This window comes from Myotis brandtii, unplaced genomic scaffold (assembly GCF_000412655.1).
Source record: "Myotis brandtii unplaced genomic scaffold, ASM41265v1 scaffold199, whole genome shotgun sequence".
In the NCBI taxonomy this organism is placed as follows: Eukaryota; Metazoa; Chordata; class Mammalia; order Chiroptera; family Vespertilionidae; genus Myotis; species Myotis brandtii.
Window position 1 is genome coordinate 3,738,560 of NW_005357414.1, and position 17,091 is coordinate 3,755,650.

The 17,091-nt window shown below is 38.4% G+C and overlaps 3 protein-coding genes across 5 annotated transcripts in view; 1 reads left to right on the forward strand and 2 right to left on the reverse strand.

The window, feature by feature from the left end:
- The window catches only part of ATG4A (autophagy related 4A, cysteine peptidase), a 64,006-nt gene extending 62,853 nt beyond the window's left edge, over positions 1–1,153 (reverse strand). The window contains exon 1 of one of the 2 annotated variants that reach the window (XM_014538829.1): positions 995–1,153. In XM_014538829.1, the coding sequence (XP_014394315.1) occupies positions 995–1,004 (10 nt within the window). In that variant the 5' untranslated portion in view covers positions 1,005–1,153. The remainder of the gene's footprint in view (positions 1–994) is intronic. The other variant, XM_014538828.1, reaches the window with a different exon arrangement.
- Positions 1,154–1,190: 37 nt separating this feature from the next.
- Positions 1,191–8,427, forward strand: PSMD10 (proteasome 26S subunit, non-ATPase 10). 2 transcript variants are annotated; one of them, XM_005865216.2, is made up of 5 exons: positions 1,191–1,409; positions 3,663–3,761; positions 4,887–5,033; positions 5,128–5,294; positions 7,481–8,427. In XM_005865216.2, the coding sequence occupies exons 1-5, from the start codon at positions 1,296–1,298 to the stop codon at positions 7,632–7,634; spliced, it is 681 nt and encodes a 226-aa protein (XP_005865278.1). In that variant the 5' UTR covers positions 1,191–1,295; the 3' UTR covers positions 7,635–8,427. The 2 variants fall into 2 exon arrangements, with proteins under 2 accessions (XP_005865278.1, XP_005865279.1); XM_005865217.2 differs by having other exon boundaries at positions 1,278–1,409; positions 5,128–5,215.
- Positions 8,428–13,963: 5,536 nt separating this feature from the next.
- The window catches only part of LOC102242949 (V-set and immunoglobulin domain-containing protein 1-like), a 4,800-nt gene continuing 1,672 nt past the window's right edge, over positions 13,964–17,091 (reverse strand). The window contains exons 2-3 of the mRNA XM_005865242.2: positions 15,325–15,472; positions 13,964–14,500 (exon numbers count right to left, since the gene is read on the reverse strand). Coding sequence (XP_005865304.1) covers positions 14,215–14,500; positions 15,325–15,472 — 434 coding nt within the window. The 3' untranslated portion in view covers positions 13,964–14,214. The remainder of the gene's footprint in view (positions 14,501–15,324; positions 15,473–17,091) is intronic.

Consider the following 17,091-nt stretch of genomic DNA (forward strand, 5'->3'; position numbering starts at 1 on the left):
TGGTTATATAAGTACCTACAAATTATCCAGGATTTTGCCTTTGGCCCGCAAAGCCTAAAATATTTACTATCTGCCTATTTACAGAAAGTTTGCCAAGCCGTGTTCTACACCATAACAAGATAAATATAATCATTCTCTCTTTTTTTTTTTCTTTACAGAGAGGAAGAGAGAGAGATAGAGAGTTAGAAACATCGATGAGAGAGAAACATCGATCGGCCGCCTCCTGCACACCTCCTACTGGGGATGTGCCTGCAACCAAGGTACATGCCCTTGACTGGAATCGAACCTGGGATCTTTCGGTCCGCAGGCCGATGCTCTATCCACTGAGCCAAACTGGTTACGGCTCATTCTCTTTCTTGAGTGTATTCTTATCATTAATTAGTTTTGACATACCTGCTCTTCTGGATATGCCCTATAAAGGATAAGCCTTGCATCTCTTCTGCTATAGCATTATTTGGGATTTCCATGAACAGAAACACTACTAGCATAGTTCTAGCAAAGCCTCGATGTCATCGTTATAACCACAATATTAAAGGGCCAACACCATACCACTGTATCAAGATGACCCTCATCAAATTGTGATGTTACCAGGCCATGAACTCACTGAGGGCTCCTATGGCATCACACCCTGCCTCTGGCATCACCCTGGCTCATCACCTTACTGTGGTGCCAAATGCTATCACTGCTGTGACAGAATTCTGTCCTGATGTCTCTCCGCCGAGATGTCAAAATAATTAATCCCAACTTCTTTCCAGTCCTGTGCTAGCGGCAGGGAGGGGGAGGGTGGCCAAAGCCACCAGTAAGAGCTCAGGAGATAGTACTCAGCTCCTACTGTTGTCCCTTCCGCCTGCCACTGCAGGTCAGGCTCCCCGTCCGACAGGACCTCTAGGCTCCCATTACTCTCTTGCCACGATTCTGCACCCGTTTCGCGCAGCCAATTCAGTGCCCCACAGCGACCACCCACCCCGATTCCCCACGAAGCGGGTCTCAGTACCTGACTCCATTCTCCAGCTGTCATCCTGGGCCAATTCCACTGGCCACTTGACTACGGTGGCCGCGAGGGACCCTGGGACTTGTAGTTTTGTGCTGCTAGGGGCAGAGTTGATAAGAGCGGCAAAGGCGCCTCCCAGCCTGAAACTGAGCTCAAACTGCAACTCCCAGAGGCGCCCTGCGATGGGGAAAGGAGCGACGGAACGAGGAAGGTCGGTGATTGGTGGAGCTCCGTCAGTTCTTTTGATTGGCACGAGGAGGTGGCTACGTGAGGTCCTGCTGCACTGAGATCCTGGGAAAACGAAATGGAGGGGTTTGTGTCTAACCTAACCGTCTGCAATCTGGCCTACAGCGGAAAGCTGCAGGAGTTGAAGGAGGAGATCCTGGCCGATAAATCCCTGGCTACTAGAACTGACCAGGTAAAGCAGCGCTGGGGCCTTCTCGCAGGCGGCAGCGATGACGTAGAGACCAACGTGGCTGCCTGGCGCAGCCCGAGCGGAGGCAGATTTCTTGAGGGCCAGATCCCCGCCCCTGTCGCCCCATCCTCACCCTGGGTCACCTCAGGACTCAGAATCGGGCGGTTGGAACTAGTCCCGCAATCCTCAGATTTATTTTATTTCATTTTATTTTTAGCCCAGTACTTAGCTCCCTGAATTTTGGATATTTCTAGAACGTTTACTGTGTTTCTCAGAAAGGCCCAATCTTTTGAGAAGTCCTTGAGGAGGAAAGCTTTAAAAAAAAAGATATGGGTGCCTTTACTTTACAAGTGATTTTATTCAACGAAACACGAGTAACTGAACGCCTCTTCAGTGCTAGACAGTTTGCTTGGAGTTGGGGATTCAGTGGAGTGGAAGAAGCGGACATGCATAAAGTACTCCCAAATCAAATGTCCGATTACAAATTGAAGTTAAAAACTCGAGAGAGAAGTTTACGTAGAATTTTCAGAACATGTAATGGGAGAACCTGCTTTAAACTCCCTTAGCAAAGCCGAATGTTGTCATTGAAAAGGCTTTGCAAAGGTTGTGAGGCCTTGCAGGATGAGCAGGATTTCCTTGGAGGATGAAATGGGCATTCTAGGCAGAGGCAGAACAAAAGTGAATGGACTTTGGGAAGTGTTTCATTCTGCCCTCCTGCTCAAAGAACCCTCATGCATTCACCCTGAGTTCCCAAGCAAGATTCACAGTGCCCTTAGTAAGCCAACAGTATTTATAGATTGCCTCCTATTTAACAGGCACCACGCTAAGCACTAGTGAGACAGTGTCACATATTTAGAGATCTCCTTTTTGTGTCTTTGGGAAGAGAATTAGAAGTCAGGAGACCTTTTTTTCCTGGCACTTTACTTTATTGCTTAACATGAAAATAGCTTTACCTTTGCCTAATTTATCTTCATATGGTCTGGCAATATTTAATACTTAAACTTAATTTAAGGTCAAATAATACTTCCAACCATTTTCAAGTCAGTGGTATAAAAAGGGAGAAGCTATTCAAGATCAAGAGACATAAGAAACATAGCCAAATGCAACTTGTGGACCTTGTATGAATCCTGATTGAAACAAGCCAACTTTGAAAAGACATTTGGGAGCCCTAGCTGGTTTGGCTCAGTAGATAGAGCATTGGGATGCAGACCAAAGGGTCCGGGGATTCTGGTCAAGGGCACATATCTCTGTTGCAGGCTCCTCCCTGGCCTGGCCCTGGTCAGGGCACGTGCAGGAGGCAACCAACTGATGTGTTTCTCTCACATTGATATTTCTCTGTCTTTCCCTCTCTCTTCCACTTTCTGTAAAAATCAATGGAAAAATATCCTCGAGTGAGGATTAACAACAACAAAAAAAGACATTTGGGGGACAATTGAATACAGACTGGGTATTACATGTTATAAAGGAGTTTATGTTAATTTTTTAGAGTTAGTGCTTATTTTAATAGGTATAATAACGGTCTCAGAGCTATGTAGGAAAGTATCTTTGTTTTTTAGATATTGAAGTACTTAGGGATGAAAAGTTATGATATTTAGAATTTGTTTTAAAAGAACCAGCAAGGAAAACATTTGATGAAGCAAATATGGCAAAATATTAAATCTAGGTGATAGGCATATGGGTTGCTATTATATTCCCTCTATTTTTATGTGTTGGAACTTCTTGCTATAAAGTTTAAAATACCATTTTCTTTTACATATGGCTAAAAATATAGCAGTCAATGCAAAAAGGGATTCCCTTAGAGAAATATGACTAACTCCCAGCTTATTATTTTTTTGAAAAGTAATGTTCTCCAATTCTGTGTGTGGTGTGTGTTTTTAGATGGATATGCAGATAATCTCAACTATTAACATTTCTTCTCCACAAGATACATTTGAGGATTAAATGAGACATATGTACATCTAGCAAAGTGTCTGACGTGAAAGTGTACATAAATAATTAAATAGTAAACAGCTAAAGCTCTATTTCTGCTACAAGCATTCAAATCAGTTTCTCCCCATGTTACTAAAACCTTGGTCTCTCTTATATTAGTAATAATATGGTTTAAGGTTACCTTCCTGAGGATTCAGTGATCTCCACTTCTTGTTTCCAAACTACAGATTTGCTGGGCCCAATCTTACCTTTTTCTGCTTTCTTACCTTAGTTCTTCTATTTCTCTTCAAGAATGTTGATCTTATTGCTTCTCTCTTTCCCATGTAGGATAGCAGAACTGCATTGCATTGGGCGTGCTCAGCGGGACATACAGAAATTGTTGAATTCTTGCTGCAACTTGGAGTGCCAGTGAATGATAAAGATGATGTGAGTACTAGACAGAGTTGATAAATTCCCAGTTATCTGTAGTCTCCAGACTGTGTTTACTGAAGCCTGAGTATTAAGCTTACAAACAAAATTGTAACCTTTATTACTAGGAAATTATAGTATGGCTCTGGTGACCAAGCACAGGACTAGTGGTTGCATTATTTTAAATTATTAGTTTTGCTACTAATACCCTGTAATTTAAGATAAACATGCAGATCAAGGTTTATTACAGTGACCTCTAATAGACTCCAGACCATTTTTATTATGTTGGAAATTTCTGGGGGGTAAATAGTGCCTAAATTATGAGGACCTAGATATCTTTTTTGTTAGGTAGATATTTATGTAATGGTTTTGGTTATCTATATATATAAAAGCCAAACGACTGGAACACCGGAATGACCGGTCGCTATGATGTGCACTGCAGCCGTACAACCTCCCTCAGCCCCTCCCCCTGGCCGGCCCCGCCCACGATTGCCACCCCCCACCCCGCTGATCAGGGGTTAGGCCAGCCAGCCAACCTCCAGCAGCCCCTCCCCCTGGCCGGCCAGCCCTAATTGGGGTGAACTGGCCAGATTCCACACGTGCACAAATTCGTGCACCAGGCCTCTAGTATTAGGATAAGATTTGTGAATAATAAGGATGCAAACTTTTTTGTAGGCAAAGATTCCTTTTCAAGGATGCTAACTGAAGTAATACTTATATTAGCAAAGAAGTAAGAACAATTTAATAGAGGAACAGTTGGATGGTGTAGGTATGACTATATGATAAAATAATATGTAACCAATAAAGTTATGATTCTAAAGAATGACAGAAAAATTCTCACAACAAAAAGATAAGTGGAAATTGTGGAAAATGCAACTCACATAGAACTTGATATTCTATGATCCCAATTTGAAAATATATTAGAATTAGTCATCACCTCTATAGTATGGGATTATGGGTGGTTTTTCTTTTCTTTTGTGTACATCTGCTTTCCAAATTTTCTACAGTGCTTAATGAGGGGAAAAGGAAGAATGTTATTGTTTTAAACCATTCACACACAGCTCTTTGTAAACCCTGCCTAAATGTTAGTGTTAATCCCTGTGCCTTTCTCCCCTGGTTTTGTATGGCCCACTTCTTTTACAGGCTGGTTGGTCTCCTCTTCATATTGCCGCTTCTGCTGGCCGGGATGAGATTGTAAAAGCCCTTCTGGGAAGAGGTGCTCAAGTGAATGCTGTCAATCAAAATGGCTGTACTCCCCTACATTATGCAGCTTCCAAAAACAGGCACGAGGTAGGGTTTTATTCCTAGGCAACTCCTTTTGAGTTCTAAACCTCTATGCAGACAAAAATATATCTCTGCATAGTTTTCTTCTCCTTCTTTCCAGATCGCTGTCATGTTACTGGAAGGCGGGGCTAATCCAGATGCTAAGGACCATTATGAGGCTACAGCAATGCACCGGGCGGCAGCCAAGGGTAACTTGAAGATGATTCATATCCTTCTGTACTACAAAGCATCCACAAACATCCAAGACACTGAGGGTAACACTCCTCTGTAAGTGACAAGGAGCAGTCATTTGTATTCTACCTGAAATTAGCCCTCTTGCACTAATTCTTACATATCGTTTCTTTTTTTTTATTGTGCTTGTAAATGTAATGCATGTTATGGCAAAAACATTTGAAAGTACACAAAAATATAAAGATAAAATTTTTAAAATGCCTATCATCTTGCCACCCAGAATCAACCACTAACATTTTTATGTATTTCTATCCAGTCTTTTATATGCAACTGCATATTTTACTTTTTTTTTTTCATTGAGATCATACTGTGCATGTAATTTTATATATTGTTCTTTTCACCTAATGTTATTAAGTATTTTTAAAACATGTTTGAATGGCTATGTACAGTTCAATTTTATGGATGTTCATAACTTAATCATTCCTATATTACTGTATATTTAAAGTTTTTTTAGTTTTCCACTATTATAAATAATGCTACATTGACCAACTATATATAAAAGTTTTTGGCCATATTGCTGATTATTGCCTTAGTATACACTCCTAGAAGTAGAATTGCTGGGTCAACAAATACACATATTTTAAGATTATTGCTTTATGTTGCTAAATTGCTTCCAGAGGAGTATCATTGTACCTTCCCAACAACAGTTTGAAAGTGCCCATTACCCACTTACCAACACTGAAAATATCCTTTTTTGTATGAAAAATGGTGTTTCATAGTTTACAAATTCAGCCACTTACCAGTTATATTAAATACATTTTTATTATCAGTGAATAGAAACATTTTTTAATGCCTACAACTAATGTCATTTCTTTTATAAATTATAACTTTGTGTCCCTTTTTATTTCCTTTTGGGGAATTAATTTTTTTATTTACTGAGTTTTTTAAGTACCTTTGACTTGATATAGTAAAAATATGCCTTCTGCCATGTTAGTTGAAAATATTTTTCCAGTTTGTCTTTTCATGTTGTTCATGATTTTTTTAAAATAACAGAAGTCACTATGTAGTCAAACCTATTAATCTTCCCTCATGACTAGAGAGTCTTTCCTCACCCTGAAATTAGTTAAATATTCACCTGTATTTTATCGTACCATAGGTTGTAGCTGAGATTTATTGTTACTGTTTTTCATTTAACTCAAACCCATTTGGAACTGATTTATGTTTATGGCCTGAAGCCATCATCTACCTTGATATTTTTTTCTGCATTCTTGTCCATTTTTCTTCTTCTTTATTGAATGGTGACTTTTTTTTGAACCAGAAATGTTGTCTTCTTTTTAGTCCAAAGTGAGACTCAACCTTTTCTAATTTGACTTTAAACCAACTTATAAAAAATAATGTTTTCTTAACTCTTAGTTTTAAAAATCTTTTCTGTAGTTCTGAGTGATTCCATTTAGAAAGACTTGCATATAGCTCTTTTCTCCATAACAGGAAAGGCACAGTGGCCTGGAGAAATCTAGAAGTCAGGCAGTATAGGGTCTGGGAACAGCCTAGGATTTACAAACTCAGCCACTTACCAACTATATTAAATACTTATATTAAGTAACTTTGAGTAGCTGCTTAACCTTCCTGAGCCTTAACTTCCTCATCTATAATATGAGGATAATAATTCCTTCCTCAGTAGATTGTTGTGAGGTTTAAATAAAATAACATGTAAAGTGTCTAATACCCTGCCTGGCAAACTATAAATGCCCAACAAAGTTATTTCAATTACTCCTCAGTCATGTCATCATAAGCAAGGACTTTAACTACTATCACAAGTTCAACTGTAAAATGTTAATAGTAATACCAAGGTAGTTATAAGGATCAAATGAGATAAACTCTTTCAAAATGCTTTTCCAAAATATAAACCATATAAAATCCTTTTAGCAGATTATGAATGGGGACTTTTCTAAATTCCAACCATGAATGTGATTGCATGTGTTTGATGAAAATTACTTATAATCTCAGTAGAATAAGGAAGTTGTTTCTTAAGCTGGCATTTAGATCCCTTCTTTTATTGCCTTAGGACCCGAATTATGATTTATGATCTGGTATTGTAAGGCTATTTCACTAAATTTTAACTTATAAACACTTCCCCATGCAAGTTGATTTTGCTTTCCTGATTAAATAGCTTTCCAATATCACACTATCTAATAATATGCGCTATGGAATACCCATCAGCAAGTCCTAGCATTATGTAGAAGTAGTAGTGATTTATCAGTCTTTGTGGTCCTCAATTTCAGACACTTAGCCTGTGATGAGGAGAGAGTGGAAGAAGCAAAACTGCTGGTGTCCCATGGAGCAAGTATTTACATTGAGAATAAAGAAGAAAAGACACCCCTGCAAGTGGCCAAAGGTGGTCTGGGTTTAATACTCAAGGGAATGGTGGAAGGTTAAACAGCTTGGATTTATTTTTACTTTGTATGTTTTGTAGTTGTCCCCAGTGTCCTGGAAACAAATGTACTTGGTGCATAAGACATCATCTATGAATGATGAAGTTTTTTTCATCTTCAAAGTCTTATAAACATTTTGAATATTGTTCCTGCTGAGATATTTGTTCTGAGTTTACAATTTGCTTTCCAGGCATGTAATAACTGTTGAAATTGTTCTACTGTTGTTGTATAATCTATATAGAATGTTGGTTAATTTTGAGTAAGTGATTCTGTGACTATTGTGAGACTTTAGCACTCTCCTGTGCACTCTCTGTCCCCCTCTGAGGCAAAACAACCTCAGTAGCCTCAGGCCATTTGTTCTGCCAAATGTTTTAAGGTGGATTCTAGAATGTTCCTTCTGTTGAGTTGAAACACATCCTAACTTGTTTTGCAAGCTCACTCAGAGGCTTATACCAAAAATTGCTGTTTTTCCAGCAGTACGTTTAATTTATTTTTGTTATGGGAGGAATACTTACATATTTTAGAGGACCAAATTTTCAGTTGGAGGGCCTGTTATTCCAAGTTTGGTATTAAGAAGCACTAAGATAATAAAAAAAATGATAGCCTGTACCTATGTATCTTTTTAATAAGCTGTTTCCCTCCATAAAATATGCTGTTTTTAAAAAGGAAGTTTTTAAGTACCTAGATTAACTCATCCTGTATTGAAAAGAATGTAAAGCTTGTTAACATGCTTTGTTACAAAAAATGTACTTTGATTTGTATTTCAGAAACTAAAAAAATAAAATGTTGAGACAATCTCGCAGTTTTTCTTTCAAATCAGTTATATACCCACTAAAACCTTAAAGTCCTTCATAAAAACATTTCTCAGTTTTTGGTAGCTCTAAAGTTAATAAAATTAGTGAAGCTTGAACTGAGGCATTTTAAAATCTTTAAAGAAACAGTAATTTTCTAAATTGCTAATTAAATGTGGAGCCAAAGGAAATTAATAAGTGTAAACTTGATCTCAATTTAGGGAAATGCTCTTAAATGATTACTAGTCATAAAATCTAATGACCTCCAAGTGACTCTTCAAATTATTTTTTTAATTTTGAACTTTGTGCTTCAAATATTGTTTAAAGTAAGTGAGCCCACAAACTTCCATTAATTTGGGGTCATAGACTTAATGACCAGTAGCTAAAATGACTTTTGTAAACACAAACTGTTGTTAATTTGCAAACCCTTTTTACATAAGTTTTTTGAGTGCTGATCTTTACAAATATTAATCAGAGAAGCATATTCTTAGTGGAAGTAAACTTTTTTTATTGAATACCAGGGATAGAATTGATGATAGGGGAAGTAATTTCTTTCCAATATTATTTAGCATGATTAAAGTTGTACCTAATACAGCCTGTTAGGACTGAAGGAAGTTACTCTTCATAAATATAGTCAAACCCTGGTTCTCGAATGTCTCCCATCTTGAACAATTTGTTTCTGGACTAAGTTGTTCAAGGGAAAAAAATGTCTCGGTTGTCAAACAACACTTCAGCTATTGACCCTACAACCCTTTCATGCTGATACCCGTATGAACAGACACACATCCCTCAGGCGGCAAAAGAGAGAATGCCTGAGTATCAATTTATTGCTAAACCTCACATTGTTCATTTAACATCTCAGGAACTTGTGCTGTAAATATTTTTGTGGTTTTTTTGTTGTGTATTATTAAATACATACAGTAAGTCATCATGGGTTAATGATAGCAGCAAAGTGAAAAAAGTTGTGAGAATGATAGAGCTTAAAAAAGAAATAATTGCCAAGTATAATAGAGATGTTCATGTGTCTGATCTGGCTACCAAGTATGGCATGACAAAATGTACAATTAGCACAATTTTAAAACAAAGAGGCCATCAAGAGTGCTGATTGCTAAGGGTGTGAAAGTGCTCACAAAACAATGATCACAGGCAATTGAAGAGGTAGAAAAGCTGTTGATTTGGATTAAAGAAAAGCAGTTACATTGTTTCTTAGCTATAGGCCAAGCATTACTATGGTTTAGTCCTTTTTCATTACAGATCACTATGATTTGCAGTGTAAATCCAGCCTTTTTCCCCTAGAGTCAACACACCACTGTTGATAATATGCAAGAACTTGTTATAGCAAAGCCTTTTTTTTAAAGTATATATTTTATTGATTTGAGAGAAAGGGAAAGGGAGAGAGAGATAGAAACATCAATGATGAGAGAATCATCCATCAGCTGCCTCCTGCACCCCCCTCCCTGGGGATTGAGTCCACAACCCAGGCATATGCCTGACCAGGAATTGAACCCTGACCTCCTGGTTCATAGGTCAATGCTCCACCACTGAGCCATGCCAGCTAGGCAACATAGCAAAGCCTTATATGTACTAGAGCTAGCTCTGAATTTGCTCACCATTGTATCACCAGCCATAATACCTGGTTCATAGTAGCCATTCAATAAATATCCCATGGGTGACTAAATAAAAAGATGAATTTAGGGAGAATAGGGACCTACAGCCAAAAAGCTTTTCTGTTGACTTTAGCATATCCTAGTTGCTAAATGCAGAAACAGAGAGAAGTGAGAAGTTTGAGGAAATATTTTTGGGTGGTAAGAAGTGAATGATTAAGAAGCCCAAGGCTGGTTTTTAATTTGGTTGGGACTGCTCACTTAAACTTTAACTACCTATGGCAAAATAAATCAGGTAGTACCTTCTCTGAATAAGAATGATGCCGAAATAATTTGGTTAAAGTTTAATCAGAATATTTAAGTAATGACCTATTCCATTACTTATTTTCTGAGCCACTGATAAGCAGAAAAATGTTCACTTATTGTAAGGCTCTTTTAACATATGAGTCCATTTTCTTTCCAAGTTAAGATTTAGTGAAAATGTTACTATTTTATATATATATATATATTATATAGAGTCTCAGGACTCATTGCAAACATAAATATATGGTATATTATGGATATACTAACAGAAGGCTAAGGAGACTGGGATAAAAGTCACACTGACCCAGGGTGGCCTTATGGTAAAGTAGATTGTAACCCATGTCGCTTGACTTGGGAGGGACTGAGAAGTCTCCTTTTCCCAAAAATAACTCCCCTCTGGATTTTTCCAATTCTTGAAATACCACTGCTTAGACTCTGGATTAAGGAATTGTCTGTGTTCCAGAGTTCCCTGTTTAAAGGTAAATACACCTAAGGGAGCTAAGTCCTTATCAACCTGAATGACATCACTGGATGATGAAAGATCATGTTCACTGGACAAAAACAGGTTACAGAATGGCTACCTTTTGAAAGGGTGGCAAGGATCCTGAGCAATGAATCCTGTCTGAGGAATGCAGAACTGAGTGTGTCACTGAGCTAAAAGACACATGAGAATCCTGGAAAATAAGACAGCATAAAGCCAGGAAGGGCACTGAAAGGAGAGATCCAAAAATACTACTTCAGATTAACATTACCTACTTTCCAACCTTGCCCAGGTAGGGTTTCTGCATGGACAACATGTACTCTATTTTTAAATGCAGACCTCTCCTTCCAGTCTTGTTAAATTGATTATGCTATTTTTAGCTCAGCTTCCTGGCTATCAAGATCATTTTTGTCATGATTCATACAACATAATAGTCATTCCCTCTAGGAGCAGAGCATCTATAGATTTATTGCGTGCCTTCCACATTTTTATCGAAGTCATTAGTTCTAAATCTTGGGTTCAGGCTGTCTGCAATTTATCTAAAACTGTACATAACATTTTTTTGTGTTTAAGAATTTCTCTATAGAGAGGGGTCCAGAGTTTTTAGCAGGTTCTCAAGGTGCTCCATGACCTCAAAAAAGGTTAAAAACCACTGATCCGACTATTCAATATTTTGAACAGAACAGTGCTAATAAGACAGAGTTCTGTAAGATCACCAAGAGTGCCTTTCATCTTGTTTGGCACTGATCCACCAGAAATGTTGAGGTGTAGTGGTTGACTATTACATGTCAGTCTCTTGTGATTTGCCTTTGTCATAAAAGTGGAAGGGAAAAGTGAATTCCACCTACTTTGGCATTCTGATTGTTGAAATTTTCATACTGCTGATATTTAGTTTTTAATCTCTAAATATAAGGTCATTCTTAAGACCATCATTTTGATTCCTATACACATCATACACCATATATCATAATATATTTAGCCTAAATGTAATTATAGCTACTTCAAAAACCCATGTGATTAGCTAAAATTAACACACACCAAAGAAAATACATAAGTTACAGCTTGCTGTTTTCTGCATGGCTCTGAACAAGTATAATGTGAATTCAATGCCAACCTATCTTAAAACCTAGGGTCTCAGTTATTGTACAGTTAGAATATATATAGAAAGGGCTCCACAGTTTAAGAAAATCCTCTACGTGAAAATCTGGATATGACTAGTAGATCTTCATTACTTTATTTAAAAAGGATTCAAAAGGGAACCCTAGTACACTGCTGATGAGAATGCAGATTGGTGCAGCCACTATGGAAAACAGTATGGCATTTCCTCAAAAAAAATTAAAAATGGAACTGCCATTTGACCCACTGATCCCACTTCTAGGAATATATCCTAAGAAGCCTGAAACACCAATCAGAAAGAATATATGCACCTCTATGTTCATATAAGTGTTGTTTACAGTGGCTAAGATCTGGAAACAGCCCAAGTGCCCATCAGTAGATGAGTGGGAAAAAAAGATGTGGTATATTTACACAATGGAATTCTATGCAGCTATAAAAAAGAAGGATCTCTTACCCTTTGAGACAGCATAGAGGGACCTGGAGCTGATTATGCTAAGTGAAATAAGCTAGCCAGAGAAAGATAAGTATCACATGATCTCACTCATATGTAGAATCTAATGAATCAAATAAACTGATAAACAAAAATAGATCCAGAGACCCAGAAGCATGAACAGACTGTTGACCTTCAAAGGGAAGGCAGGGAGGGTGGATAGGAAGAGATCAACCAATGAACTTGTATGCATACATCCATAACACATGGACACAGACAAGTGAGATGAAGGCAGAAAAGGGGTGGAGAGGGTCAATGAGGGGTGGGAGAGGAAGGGATGTCTGTAATACTTTCAACAATAAATATAATTTTTTTTTTAAAAAAAGGACTCAACTTGGAAGGAAGTCAGACACAAAAAATTCCTTACTGAATGATCCCATTTATATGAAGTTTAAGAAAAGGCAAAGTTAATCTCTAAATGATGGAAAACAAATTACTGGTAGTCTAGGTCCAGGATGTTGGTGGGATTGCACAAAGGGATATAGGAAATGTTTTGGGATGATGGAAATGCTCTAGATGGTTGTAGTGGTTTCCTGGGTATATACATATGTCAAACACATCAACATATCAAACAGGTGCAGTTTATTCTACATAAAGTAAATTTCAGTAAAGTTTCTTATAGAAGATTTACCTTAGGATCATTAAAATAAGATGTTATTGAATATTATTTATTGAACCTTAAAATAAGCTTTAAAATCTGATTCATTATGTAAATGAAAAAGTCTACCTGTAAATTTCTTCAAGGTGGGATATAGGTGAAATATAATCAATGGAAGAGCTTTTAAACTGGTGAAGAGGTGATATCAATGCATTTTAGTTACTATTTAACATACAAGAATGATATCTCTATTAATGTGGAATACCCCAACAGTAAAAACAATTTAAATAATTAGTTCAGATTATCTAAAATTGATTTTGAGTGTCAATTTAGAACAGTTTCCTAAACTGGCCTTTCCAAAGTAGATAGCATGAGACATAGTGATAGCACAATAGCTCATTTAAAGCTACATGGTACATCACCCGTGATATCAACATTTTGTATTCACTAAAGGATCATTGTATTGAGAATTGTTTGCCTGTACATTACTTTGCATTTAAAAATTGGGTTATTTAAAAAAATTGCTATGCTCAGATAGTGAATAACAGGGTGGTTCCTTCGGAAATCTAATATGAGAAATGAAGCATTAATTTTAAGACCTAGTTTTAAATGCTATGTACCAACCAATATGAACCCTTTAAATAATCTTCTCTGGAATTTTTTAAGATTTTTTTCCAATCTGGGATATGGTAATAGTGAATTCTTTTCTTAGTGGTGAATATGAAAATGGGAAGCATTGAACTAATCATAGAAATAATATTGAATCCAATTAAAGCCACCTTGTCATGTGTGCATGTGGAATGTAACAAAGAGTAGCTAAAAATGCAGAAATAAGATTTTCTGAAATACTACACAAGTGTTAGTTGTATATACAGATGTCAAAACATAACACATCAAACTGTATACTTGAAATAGGTGCAGTTTATTCAACTGAATTAGAAATCACTTGCTTTTATAATTAGTTATGTTTATGTGTTAGTAAAATTGTAAGTACATTTTACTGGTAAGGCAGGAACCCTTGCATTTATTTAGTAGTTATCTTGACCTGTTTATTTTGGATTGATGGTAGGAGCACCTTGTTAAAAGAGGGTTGGTCAGAATGGAGGGAGGTAGTGGGTGATTGGTTAGGTCAACTGAATTCTAAGCGCCAGTAATGGGTTCCTTAGTGATAAACACTGCAGTTAGGCTACCAGCCTATGACTTATTCTGGTTTTTCCTTATCACCCAAGGCTTCAATTGCAATCCCGGGCTCTGGCTTGGGCTCGGGTTTGGGCTTGGGCTCCAGCTGGATCTCAAGCTCAGGCACCGGGGCAGGCTCAGGTCCTGGGGCAGGCTCCAGGGAAGACTCAGGAATGGTGATAGGCCCATGATCTGCCCCCAGGATGGTATCGGGTTCAATCTCATGGAAGGAAGTTGGTGTTGCTTCTAGTTGAATAACATCTTCAGATGGCATTGTCTCGAACTCTGTAACTCTGTTTGTCATTGGTCTGCAGGAAGAAGGCCCAGAGAAGACCAAGTTAGGGTTTGACATTTCACGTGGAGCCACAGGTTTCAGTGACCATATGTCCCAATCTGTTCAAGACCTCTGTGATTTCTGATATTCTGGCTCACTGTTAGACCACATGTCTCTATTTTGGGTGCAGAAAAGTTATGTCTCAACAATATCATTAGAGTTCAAGAGAGAAAAACCAGTGTTCCAAATGTGGGAAAACATATCAAGGTGAAAGGATCTATTCATCTAGTAAGGTCTTTGAGGCCCAAATCCATGACTCAGGTGTTATCTCTAGCTTGCACTTCATCTAGCACATTACTTGGCATCTGGTTGGTGCCCAATACACAGTTGTGGAAGCATAGAAATGGCAAGATGAACAAATGAACATGTGTGATATACATTCAAGAAGAAATGGCCGAGTGGTCAAGAGCATAGGCTGTGGGCCCAGTCACATTCTGACTTCTGTAGACCTTAGGCACTTTTGCCTTTGTGGGACCCTTGTTCCAAAAAAAAAAATATTGAAAATTATATTTTATGACCGGTTGGTAGAAAGACAAGTATACTAATATGCTAAATCATTTTCTTAGACCTAAAATGGTTATTGTGGTTAAATAAGTTGATATAAAGTGCTTAGAACAGTCTGAAACACAGCACTCAGTAAACAGTACCCAACATGATTCTTTTATAAAAGTAGTGAGAATGAACAGAAAGATACCCCTGATATTTTATGCTAAAAGGAGTGCTTAGGAAGAGCTGACTGAGAGAGATATGCCAGAGAAATGACTATATTCAAGTAAAGACAACAAATTAAGGTCTTACTCGAGTTCTGTGGTGGTTTTAGAAGTTCTCTTCCTTTCATTCCCCTTTGCCTTTGCCTTGCTCCTTGCGTAGCACACCGCAAAGGTGATAATGGCAGCACCTACTAGGGTACCCACCAAGGCCCCAACAATGATTCCAACTTCTGGATCTGGAGTATACAAGCAACGGGTTAGTAAAGTGGAATATATTGTCTCTGCCTCATACATGTACTTTTGTGACAGGGAGCAATATTTGGGGCATTCGTAGAGTGGAAAATATTGGAATTGCATAGGCTGGGAGTATGGAAACCCCTAGAACTCTGACAGTTGGACTCAGGGGGGAAACATGATGGCTAGGTCAACTATGTAGCTTACCCATTCACATTTACACACATAAATAATAAAAAATATGCCAACTTGGGGGAGGTGGCATCACTTTCAAAATGGGGCATCATCCTATGCACCAAGAGGTTGCTGCTTTGATTCCTGGTCAAAGCATATGCCCTGGTTGCAGGCTCAATCCTCAGTAGGAGGCATGCAGGAGTCAGCCAATCAAATTTTCTCTCATTAATGTTTCAATCTCTCTCTTTCTCTCTCCCTTCCTCTCTCTAAAATCAATAAAAACATATTTTTAAAAACTTTATATTTAAAAAATTAAGTTTCGAGGAGTCTTCAGTGTGCATTTGCTTGGTGAGTGAAAGAAACACCATGGAGCTGCACTCTGGTGATCAGAAAAATGACCTCTGTTACAGGCATGGACATTTTAGCAGGTTTTCCAAGAGAATAGGTCAAGTGGGTCCCTACATTCTCTCTCATAGTTTCCATGCTCACTACGGAGTCTCATATATTCTGGCCACTGGAAAGGGATATGCCCATTTCATAAACTGGTTTATTAGATCAGTCTATAGAGAAATTTATTGTGTGAGATGATTCAGCTGAGCATTGAGACTTTATTGTCCCCAAAAGGCCATGTCTGTGTTCCAGGAAGGCTCATCCCCATCCACCTCCCTTCAAATAAGAATGGACATCTTATATTTTGAGACTAAAGCCTAGTTGAATTGCGGGATTATTCCTTCAACATTTTATGATTAAAGGAATACATGTGCATAATTTAGAAAGTCATACAGTTCCACTAGGCATCTAACAAAAACAAACCAAAACAAAAATCACCAGTCCTCCATCTCTCAGTCCCATTCACTAGAGACAATCATTTTTAACTATTTTGTAATCTTCTAAAATGTGCCCCCATGTTTCTATTATGCTTGTCCTAATATGTTCTCTACGTTTTCCAATTTTGGTTATTTTCTATTGACTTCCTACTCTGGAAGTTGAAGTTTTAACTCTCTTACACCATTCCCCTCACACCCTACCACATTCTCCTTATATATTTACTAGTGGCCCGGTACACAAAATTCATACATGGGGGGATGGGGAGTTGTCCCTCAGCCTGGCCTGCATCCTCTCCAATCTGGGACACCTCAGGGGATGTCCAACTGCCGGTTTAGGCCCGATCCCCGGGCCTAAATTAGACTGGAAGACATTCCAGACAAAGCCATGGTGGTGGGGCTGAGGCAGAGGTGTTAGGGGCGATCAGGCCAGGAGGGTAGGGCAGTTAGGGGTGATCAGGTCAGCGGGGGGGCAGTTGGGGTGAGCAGGCTGGCAGGGGAGGCAGTTGGGGGCGAGCAGGCTGACAGGCAGAGTGGTTAGGGGCAATCAGGCAGGCAGGCAGGTGAGTGGTTAGGAGCCAGCAGTCCCGGATTGCAAGAGGGATGTCCGACTGCCGGTTTAG